General features: G+C 30.3%; 1 protein-coding gene across 1 annotated transcript; it reads right to left on the bottom strand.

The window, feature by feature from the left end:
* Nucleotides 1-776: 776 nt before the first annotated feature.
* Nucleotides 777-4,480, bottom strand: LOC112500067 (WAT1-related protein At1g09380-like). The gene is made up of 7 exons (XM_025103337.1): nt 4,305-4,480; nt 2,518-2,580; nt 2,087-2,203; nt 1,718-1,964; nt 1,417-1,575; nt 1,183-1,334; nt 777-921 (listed from the first exon to the last, which is right to left on the bottom strand). The coding sequence occupies exons 1-7, from the start codon at nt 4,478-4,480 to the stop codon at nt 777-779; spliced, it is 1,059 nt and encodes a 352-aa protein (XP_024959105.1).
* Between the last annotated feature and the right edge of the window lie 7,466 nt (nt 4,481-11,946).

An 11,946-nucleotide genomic window follows, 5' to 3' on the forward strand; every position in this document is an offset into this window, starting at 1 on the left:
CTAATATTTCTATATATTTTATTTATTAATAATTAAAATAAAATACTACTAAAATCTAAATTTAAATTATAGTCGATTAGTATTATAAATTATAAAGTTGTTGATATGAAAGTAGAGAACACATTTGAAATATGGGATACTAACGAAAATAACCCTCTAGAATAGGTTATTTACAATTTTAACCTTAAAAATAAATTTTCTAACGAAATAGCCATATGTTACCTTGTTAGCACGGTTAGATGCGTACAGGAAGTAAAATGCAATTTTTAAAAGTTTCGATTTTTTATAAAAAGGTGCGTAAGGGTGGGACCCACCGCCGGTTTTTAATTTTTTTTAATAAAAAATTGTATTTTAGTCCCAGTACGCACCTAATGGTGCTAACAGGGTAATATGTATGGTAGCATGGTACTCCATCGGTATTTGAAAAGTTGATGTGACGTTATTTGAAAGATGATTGGTATTATATAGGTAGAGTTAGTTATTTTTATTATATCAAAGGATCTACCAGATTTCTTAATTGTATAAAACAAATCATAGATACCATAATTGTAAAATAAATGAAAAATAATTGTAAATTACGATAGATACAAGTTTGACTCTAAAAGTCAAATTATAAAGAGCAAATAGTTCAATTTCATAAATATGAATGTTGTGTATAGATTTTTCATGTAGATCATATGATGTTTAAATATCTATCAAATATAATTTATAAAGATTTTTTTTAAATAATATAATATTATTTTCATTTTTTTAAATTATTTTTAAAATTCTTGAATTCATGGCATTTCCAGGTCCTCTCTTCCCTTTTGTTCGACTTCTTTTAGTTGAGTATCCATAACTCCAACTTTGCTTCTTGTCTCCATGCGTTTTCCCCATAAAACAACATAAAGTCCTCCAACAATGAGCATAGACCCTAAAACACTGAAATTAAATCAGAGTTATTACCTTATTACCAAATGATTCAGCAAGTCGATCTAAAATAATTTAATCACTTAAACTGGTTTTATTCACAGTTTTTTATAAGCTTACATAGATCATGATTCGGTGGTGGGCCTGGCCCACTAAAACCTTAACGTAGTTGATTGGATTGCAAAGATAGACTCTATGTATTCCAAATGGTGAAGTTTATTTGCAATGTCTTAAAGTGTTTAAATGTGTTATTTATGTATGGATATTGCTTACCTTCCAAGGTAAAGTTTCTCTTGTAAAAGACCCCAACTTAGTGTTGCCACGATAATCAACAACAAGGGATTGAACACCGAGACAAAAAGAGGACCTTTTCTTTCGATACACCATGATATCATGAAAAGTGCTATGGCCGAACATACGATTCCCTGAAAATTAATAGAAACGTCAGATTAATTTGCAATGTTATGACTTCTTTTTTGCATTTTGTAGAAATTGTGGGTAGTATACCGCGTAAATGCTTGAAAATGCCCTGATTGAAGGATACAATGACCATCCATGTAAAGAAGGCTCCATGACTAAACCGATTAGGCAACTTTGGATTGTGGCCATCGATAACATCAAGGCTGAACTCGAATATGGAGCTGGATACTTGTCGAACATTTTTGCCTGAAATTGTCCAATAAGTCAAATGACAAAAAAGGTAGTCGGTATAAAGATTAAATACGAAGTTCAGGTTGTTAGTTACACAATTTTGTTTCAAAAATTGCCCTTTGTAACTTGAGGATATGGTGGTAGTGGTATAGCTTACCTGGTGGACAAACCAAACGGCCCAAGTAAAAGCACTAAATATAATAAGACACGACCCTATAAGATTTCCTTGGCTACTATCATCCGAGTTTTTCATTTTGGTTGCAATGCTCAAGTGAATGCCTGATTCACCGATAGGTACGATAGGTCCATGGTATAACGACAATAGCATGGCACCACCAACACTCACAAATGTTCCTATCACCTTCGCTTGTCCAACCATTGTCTTCAATCTTGCACTTTCTTGCCTAACAAACAAAAGAAACTATTTTACTTAGCGAGTAATGTTCTAATACTAACAGAATCTCGGTTTCACCACAAAAATGTGTCATTGTGAAGAATTTAGATGAACCAGTTTGATGTGCATTACTTGAAAAGGACGGCGAGGATGAATGTCAATGCTGGAAGAAGATTGGAGAGTGCACACGCAATGGTAGGGGTGGAGTTCTTCAAACCAACAAAGTATGTGATTTGATTCACTGTCATTCTAGAAATCCAAAAACACGACAACAATTAGAAGACTTTTGATTCGAAAGACGGCATTTTTGGGCTCGTGGCCTTCATGATGTAAATACTTGGCATATAAACCAAATACCACCAAGATAAATTTTCATTTGTATAAGAAATTTAGTGTTAGCAAATATCGAGTGACTTATGAAATTGTTTTAATAATGACCTAAAACTACCCTTAAGATATGCTTTTTGGATATAAAAGCCATTTTAAAAGTATTTAAAATTTTAGATATCGGTTAACTATATATAGACGTACATCATTTTCTTTTAAAGAAACGTTCAACTTACCCGACAATGGAGGAAAAGAAGATTTGAATGAAAATGGGTCGTGTCATCGGAAGTCTTTTCCCTCTGCAAATATCGACAAAAATTATATATATATATATATATATCACGTCAACAAAAATTTAATATGCTTAATAAATCTAAATATTAATTAATGATCAAATTATTTAAAAAATAACACATGTAAAACACTAGTCTGTTCAAATATAATGCTTAAAAGATCAGAGATATGGTAATTTGCTCACAAAACCAATTTTTAAGGTCATGAGAATCACTTAATAATAATATCAAAGTTTGTATTCTAATTTTGGTATTTTTTATTTTGGGAGTTTTTTATCATGCACTGAATATATCTCTTTACTTGTATTTCTCGAAAAAGTGATAACTATTTGTAAGTGTAAATTTGTATTCCGCAATTATAACGATAAACTCACATACCCTCCTAACCTTTGATGAAGTTTGAATATCTGACTTCTTGAAAAAATAAAGGTGTTTGTACTGCTTTAAGGACCATTTGGTTTAATATTGGGAAAAGTTTAAAAAAATCCAATGAACTTTAGTGTTTGGAATGATTAAGTCTTTGGACAATTTTTCGGAATAAATAAGTCTTTGGACATTTCAAAACCTGTTAAACAAGTCCTTGAACTTTCTAAAACCTGTTATATACATCCTTATGACCTATAAAACTAAGGAAAAAGTCTAAAAAAAACCAATGGACTTTAGTGTTTGGAATGATTAAGTTCTTGGACAATCTTTTGGAACAAATAAGTCATTGGACATTCCAAAACCTGTTAAACAACTTTTTGGACTTTCTAAAACTTGTTATATACATTTTTATGACATATAAAACAAATTAACGTAGTAAAATAATGGAAAAAACATGAAAAAAAAAACCAATGAACATTCATATTTTAAGCTATAAAGTCCCTAAACATTTTTTAACCAATAAAGTACTTACATTATATAAAATAAAACAAATATACCAAAAAATACTTACATTTTTAAAAAAGATTATTGATAAAATTTATTTTAATTAAAAATAAAAGATATTATGTCAGTGATTTTTCAAATTAAAAAAATAAAAAGAGATTTAAAAAGGATTACTGGTTATATTCATTTTTAATTAAAAATAAAATATATTTCATATATGATTTTTTAAAATAAAAAAAGTTTAAAATGATTACTAATGAAATTTATTTTAATTATAAATAAAAATATATTTTATTTTTGATTAAAATAAATTTTATCAGTAATTTTTTTAAATCTTTTTTTTAATTTGAAAAATCACAAGCGTGATATATTTTATTTTTAATTAAAATAATTTAATCAGTAATTTTTTTTAATTTTTTTTAAATTTTATCAAAAATAAATAAAATAAATGTAATTATTTTCTTGTAAATGTAAGTACTTTTTTGTTATATCTGTTTGATTTTATAGATCTAAATATTTTTTGGTTCAAAATGTTTAGGACTTAATCTTTCAAAATATGAATATTCATTTTGTTTTTTTCAGACTTTTTTCATTATTTTACCACATTAATCAGTTGTATAGGTCATAAGAATGTATCTAACAGGTTTTAGAAAGTCCAAGAAGTTATTTAACATGTTTTGGAATGTCCAATGATTTATTTGTTCCAAAAAATTGTCCAAAGACTTAATCATTCCAAACACTAAAGTCTATTGGTTTTTTTAAAACTTTTCCCTTTAATATTCTAATCATACAATTTGAGTCATAGAAGAAATAAAACAAAATGAAAATTAAACTTGAACGTTTTATTTGATTTTGGGTACCTCTCAGCGAAGTAAGCAAAAGGAAGAGCGACCACAGACGCGAACATTTGACGGTAGGCAACATGCACAAACGGATTCATCCCCGAATCGATGGCAAGCTTCGACAATATGTTCATACCTGCAAATTCCAATTGTACAATTACCATTATCAATGATGCTAATGCATCTGTTCCCATTTTCTATCTCTCCTCTTCTTCTCTCTATCAATTTCTTAGAGAGTGAAATCGGTATAAACACTCATACATGCATACATATATACATATACATACATATATATGTGTATATATATATATATATATATATATATATATATACTCATTATATATCGTTTGGAAGAGATTGCTTGTAACAAAGAGGGTGCCAAAAACCATGCAAGAGATGGGGCTTGGAAAAAGGCGACCACTTTCAGTTTCAAAGTGATGACTTCAGCCCCTCAACTTGTCTTCTATTTTTACCCCTTTTTTATAGTATTTTAAGAGATTGGTCGGGTCGGGTATAAAACGGGTTTAAATCAAAACAGGTATTTCCTTTATTTTAAAGGAAGTGTTAAAAGTATCAGAAGGTCTCAAGTTCAAATCCAATGAGAAATAAAAATCCCCTTGTAGCCACGGAGGTTCAAATGCGGTGACTCCGGATTATCTGCTTTGCAGGTGGTCGCCCTAGGATTAGTCGGCTTGCATAACGGGTTGGATATCCATGTTAATAAAAAAAAAAGGGAAGTGTTAACAACAAATAAAAAATTAATGCAACTATATATTGAAATTGAAATAATTTTTAAATAAAAATATTTTCATTTCGAAATTCCCTTGCTTCTTCATACGGAACCCCAGATTGAAGAGTTACTCGAAATACTATCAAGATATCAGTATCTTTGGTTTCATAGTCAGGACTATAATAAGTCAATTTATAATCTTTAACACCAACTTTGAATCCATCACTTGCTTTTTTTGAAAAATCCAAAATTTATAGAGAGGCAATAATTTATCCCAATAAAAACATATATTTAGAAAAATATAAATTAAACATAACTTGTTAATTTGAAAGTTCAATTGAAAATCTAAAAAAGATATTAAGATAAATATCGAATTAAACATTATATAATTCTTAATTTTTAATATATTTTTCAACTTAGTTGATTATTAGTTAACTTTATAAAATCCAAATATTAATCATTAAAACGTTATATATACAATAAATAAATTAATATTTATTATATAACAGTCTAAATTTTGTTACCTATTAATTTTGATATATTTATTTACATGACATTTTGATGTTTTATCGACTTGTACTCTTGCTTAAAGTAGTTGTATTTTGGACTAATAATGTAAGTTCAAGTTTTATGTAAAGGGCAATTATGTAAAAAATAAATTGGTCTTAGAACTAGAAATGTTAAGAAAAATCCATGTAGGGGACAATATTGAATTAGACAATTGATGAGGAGTAATATTTGATAAGTGAGAATTCTTTTACTAACTATTTAAACTCCTAATCTTAGGCAAAAAGCCCTCATTTGCATCTTACATTTCTCTCTCTAGACCTAAAATTCTCTCTTCATATAAACCTTAAATTTGTTTCCAACCTTCATGCATCTAATAAATTGGTGATATTTTGAAGAATTGGAGCTAAGCAATTGAATATAATGTAAAGATTCAAGATATGAATCTATAAATTTCAAGGTTTGTTGTCTGATTTATGTTAAAGTTGGGAAGTTTCATGTTATGGTTCATAAGGTTTTAATGAGTAAGCTAAACCTTTATTAAATGATGTTATTTCTATGTTATTGTTGGTTAAAGAAGTTTAAAATTTAAGTTTTAATTATTTATTTGCGATTTGGTAAAGTTAGATAGTTAATTCTTGATGGTTTAGTGTCAAATTTATATAAAAGGGACTGTTTTGAGCTGTGCATAGGAATTATAGTATTGATGGTTGGAAAGATATTTGTGTCTGCTACAACTTTGCAGTTTATTTCTAGACCTGATTTTAGATCAATGATGCTAAAAACAGTGAGTTTCTATATCTGGTCATGTATAAAAACGGGATTTGCTCATTGTTTTTAGAAAATGCATATAAATAGGTTCTTGATCTAACTGGAATGAATCAAAATCTATTGGAACCCTGAGTAATAGGCCTACAACTTTTATTTAGACATTAACACCTTAATGCATCTCTAAGTATGATAAAAATGATCAAAATCAAGTTGATTCAAAGTTGTCAGGTGCAGGGAATATGGTAGCATTATTTTTGCTTGTACCTTGTGCTTTAAGGATTGTAACATCCGTAGATCTTGTACCTATCAGTCACAATCATGTGTAAACTTATTCAAGATCAATCTTAGAATAAGAAAGAAGCATTAACAAGGGGATAGGAGCTACGTGCTTAGTACATCAATTATCATTTAAGGTATGGATATCCAATCCTTGTAACTCTAACTACTAATCTAGTATCGAGGTAATATCTTATTCTCTATCAAACATCTATCACATATTCTCTTATTTCCAATACTTGAATTCATATTCGGACAGTTGAGTTTGATAGTCCTTTAATTATTGGTGTCCGATATGTCAACGATCATAAATCTTATACAGAGCTACTATTAGAGTTTTGTCTTTGATAATGACTATTATTGGCTACTTGTGTTGAACCACTTTTAAATTTGATTTTTTTTGGTAACCATTGTCGGATTTGAACCTTTGTCAGATTTGAACCGTTTCCAGAATTCTATTTTGACATGTAGTAGTTAATAGTTTCATATTTTGTGAGATTACCCTTTTCACATTGAATTGACATGTTTTTGGTGATTTGAGCATTTTGTGCTTTAATGCACGACATAGAGGGCAACGATGCCGTGACGCTTCCATGACGGCTATAGATTATCATGGCGTCCTTGCTATTGTACCACAATGTCAATAAGTGGGTCTGGCCTGGTACCTGCCAATTTGAGGACGAATAGATCGATCCCAGGAAAGGTATCAGGAGCCGATTATCGGAAAGGGAATTGAGTGTATTGCCCTACACTCATTTTCCATTGTTCGAGTGGTCCGTACAACCCTCGAACCCAATTGATTTTCTTATTTATTCTCAATTCTTGACTTGATAGTATTATTTTAATTCATTCAATATGGACATTTAAAGTCAATTATTAATTGATCACTCCATGTTCTGATTTACGGATTTCTTTTAATTATTATCTTTTATTAAATTGATTATATACTTGCGATCTTTGTTATTTTAATAATTCGCTCACTGAGCATTGGCTCACCGATGTTTGTTTTCTCCTCGCCAGGTACATGATCGTAGGTGAGATTATCACGGAACTGAGAATGATGGAATATGATTATTTTGAAGACGACCTTGGATAGTATAGTAGTTTTTGATTTTGTATATATTGTAATTGTATCCTTGTCGTCTTAACTTTTAGTCTATCACACCTTTATTTTGATGGATATTCATAATAGCTCTGGTTTTTCCGTGTATGCTAGCTTTTATGTTGTTATGTTTTCCTTCGTAACACACCATACTCGGGGCATGCGGGACAGGGGTGTTACAAATAAATTTTAAATATATATTTATCAAATTTAAATTTCAAAGTATAATAAAGATTGATGGTACAAATTGTTTGAAAATGTTGTAAAACATTAAAATTATTTTCAAGATAGTTTGATTCTTAAATAAATATAAATATATGATATAATTGAAACTTAATTTTTTGCGACCTAATATATTGTGAGATCCGTAAGATCCAGTGAAAACCATCAGTTTTAATTAAATTATTTTATGACTTAATTGATAATAATCTCTCTCTCTCTCTCTCTCTCTCTCTCTCTCTCCTCATTTGAATCCCTACTAGTTGTATACCAAGATCAAACTCGTATTCCACATTCTTCTCCAAATCCCTTGATTTTGTCATCATTGTTCACTACCGCCTCATGCAACCGCCATGCTGCCCACCCGACACAGTGATCCAGCAACTCCCCCGCTATTGCAGTTCCTGTCACAACAGAACCATATTACCGAAGTAATTTTCAGGTATCGGCTTGGAATTTCTACTCTAGTTCACAATGAATCTGCAGCCAGTTTCTTGATCAGTCCGGAACACGCTATGACCGCTACAGAAGGGCGGAGATCCACTACAACATGAAAATCTTGCTTGTGTCGCAATATGAATTCACTTTCGCTTTGAGTTTAGAGAGAAAATCCACACACCATTCGAACAAGATCTCGTGAACGGGTAAGGAAAGGTGAGTATCTAGAACTAAAGTGGGAGTACTCGTCGAAAAACCATCAGATTTGGAATAGAGCCAAGAGGATTTGCCTGAAAGCTAAGAACAAGTTGGTGTAGAATTAAATATGGTCTCATGAATGTGACTTCTTTGAGTCTTTTATGTCTATATTTTTTTGTGATCGAATGGGTTTACAGTGATCACAAGTGTGTTATCCCATGTCTTGAAACCCATTTGGATGAGTTTGAAATTTTATAAATGTTTGTGATTCATTTTGATTATGATTTTTTATAGTTTTTATTTTAAATGTTCATTGTGTTGTGTATGAATCTGATAAGATCAACCGACCATGTCATAATGTGCTCACATTGGTTCACAAGATGTTTCATAACCTGGTGTGTATTGGAACAAGTGTTCACAGTGTGTAAGCATATAATCTTCACAATGTATTTTAAAACAAGTGTTCACATATGTTTTGGAAACTCAAGTACATCATGTGTTTTAGAACAAGTGTTCTCGTTTAACCATATGGTGTTCATAATATGCAATCACATGGTGTTTACAATATGCAATCATACGGTGTCCCATCTAGTAATTTGAAATTTTCATTTATGGTGCACTTTAAGCGTCCAAGTGTTCCCCACCTTAGATTTCACAATGTGGTCACAATGTATTACTAGACACTCAAAATGTGTAAAATGGTAGGCTTAGTTTTACGAATTAATTACTTATTGTTCACAATGTAATCCCAATTTGTTCACAAAGGTTCAGGTTGTGATGTTGTTGGTCTACGAAGGAGAGAGGAAAGAGGAGAGATGAAACTTATAGATACCTATAATGTCTTTTACTAATTTTGTAATTCAAAATTACTAATTTTCTAATTTAATATAATTTAGTAGCTTAAAATAGACCTCAAAATTCTCATAAATTATCAAATTTTTAAAAGGCCTCCCTGATACTATACATATATATATATACACACACACACACACATATATATATATATATATATATATATATAGAGAGAGAGAGAGGATAGGGGTGGGTTCAAATAAAAACCACTCAATTTGTAAAAAACATGAAAACCTCATTCAACCAATCATAATTTTTCATTTTGTTCATTTTTTGTAATTATGAGAGGTTGATTAACCATTTTTATTGTGGAGGGTGTTAATTATGGATATTATTATCTTTATTATTTTAATTTTAGAGAAGTACATGAAACAGTTTCATTAAAATTCATTAAGTAGTATATATAACAATTTGTAAAAACCGTAAAAACTACTCTCATCCGTCGTTAATCTTATGAATTTTTTTCATGAAATTGTTAATCTTGTGAAATTGTTTCATATAATACTTTTTTTTTTATGAAGTTGTTTCATATGTGGTTATGAAATTGTTTCATATACTACTTAATGAAATTTTAATGAAACTGTTTCATGTATTTCTCTAAAATTAAAATAATAAAGATGATAATATCCATGATTAATAAATACCCTTCATAATAAAAATGGTTAATCAACCTCTCATAATTACAAAAAAATGAACAAAATGAAAAATTATGATTGGTTGAATGAGGTTTTCACGGTTTTTACAAATTGAGTGGTTTTTATTTGAACCCACCCCTATATATATATATATATATATATATATATATCTATATATATATATATATATATGGTGGTTCAAATACTAACCCAACTTTTTGTGTTAACTATGCTAACCAACATCAACCAATCATGTTCTATCTTTTAGTTAGGTTCAAATGTAACTCACATATTAATTGTAAGGGTATTTAGGTAATTTATCATTTTTATGTAACTCCCAAATATTTTAATTGGAAGTTACAAATCTTAAAATATCACTAATTGATCTTCATTTAATAATGACATCAAGTTTCACATTTGTTCATCTTACTGATTTTTACATTTATTCTTCCTACAATGGTTTTGATATTATAAATTTGAAAAAAAATCCCTTTTGTAAAGATTTCGTTATAGTTCGAGTAATATGGATAATCATAGAGTAAAACAGAGCGACGACAATGAGAACGAAAAAGATAAAAACGTCTACGAATACATTCGAATTCGAATTCTGAAAGTGAAGAAAATGATCAAACCGTTCATATCGGTATGTGCTCAATATTATTTTTTTTGTTCCGTTTAAATGAACAACTATTACCTTCGAGAATTATCTACTATTCTTGCTGCAATGACTGTTGTTGACATGTTGAACATCGTCGGTATATTCTGGTGTTTGATCTGTTTGGAGATTCATTTATTTTACTACTGCACACACAAACAAATCAACACACACGTAAACTGCAGAAATCACACAACGACATTATGTTGTTATTTCCACAGGCATGCAGATGCAACCAAGACAGTAGGGGTTTGATAATTATGTGGACTGTGTAGAAGCAAAACTTACCTGTCCACCAAAAGGAAACGCAAACTTGAATCACTGTGCTATCTTTCTTGTTCACACACACCGAATTACATTTTTCAAACTAAGATGCATTAAGACATTTGTGCAGAGACACACATATATGAACAGATATCAAATCAGCACATATAACACAGCTGTAGACGGTGGGATTCGTTAGTGTTTTATGTCATATAGTTGATGTTCATTATGTTCACACGGTCAAACTTGTATGTATCGTGAAGTGTTGCGTGTGTGTCACTTAACCGACCACGTTGTGATTGAGTCATGGAGATATATCACTAGTATGAACATCTACTGTTCATTATATAGACTAAAGATAACATATTCTATTTGTAGACTAAATGATATTCATACTTAGATGTGTTGGCATACCATAATATCAACTGAATATGAACCGCTAACGTGTGCATACGTTCTCATGACCCCCCCAAATAATATCATGCGTATATAGTTGTTGTTCATTATGTTCATGTTGTCAAACTTGTATCTATCGTCGGTATATTATGGTGTTTGACATGTTCGGAGATTCATTTATTTTACTGCTGCACACACAAACACATTAACACATACATAAACTGCAGAAATCACACAACGACTATATGATGTTATTTCCACAGGTATACAGATGCATCCAAGACAGTAGGGGTTAGATAATTACGTGGACTGTGTAGAAGCAAAACTTACCTGTCCACCAAATTTGAAATGCAAACTTGCATCACTGTGATATCTTACTTGTTCACACACAGATATAGACGGTGGGATTCGTTAGTGTTCGCACGGTCAAACTTCCATGTATTGTGAAGTGTTCCGTGTGTGTCACTTAACTGACCACGTTGTGATTGAGTAATGGAGATATATCACTAGTATGAATAGCTACTGTTCATTATATAGACTAAAGATAACATATTCTATTTGTAGACTATATGATATTCATACTTAGATGTGTTGGCATACCATAATCTCAACTGAAT

The sequence above is a fragment of the Cynara cardunculus genome (genome assembly GCF_001531365.2).
Source record: "Cynara cardunculus var. scolymus isolate 2C chromosome LG 17, CcrdV1, whole genome shotgun sequence".
Lineage (NCBI taxonomy): Eukaryota > Viridiplantae > Streptophyta > Magnoliopsida > Asterales > Asteraceae > Cynara > Cynara cardunculus.

Coding starts and splice junctions, on each gene's coding strand:
- LOC112500067 (XM_025103337.1), bottom strand. CDS start 4,480: ATGGGAACAGATGCATTAGCATCATTGATAATGGTAATTGTACAATTG. Junction 1,965..2,086: donor ATCCTCGCCGTCCTTTTCAA/GTAATGCACATC, acceptor TTTGTTTGTTAG/GCAAGAAAGTGCAAGATTGA. Junction 1,576..1,717: donor CCGTTTGGTTTGTCCACCAG/GTAAGCTATACC, acceptor GGACAATTTCAG/GCAAAAATGTTCGACAAGTA.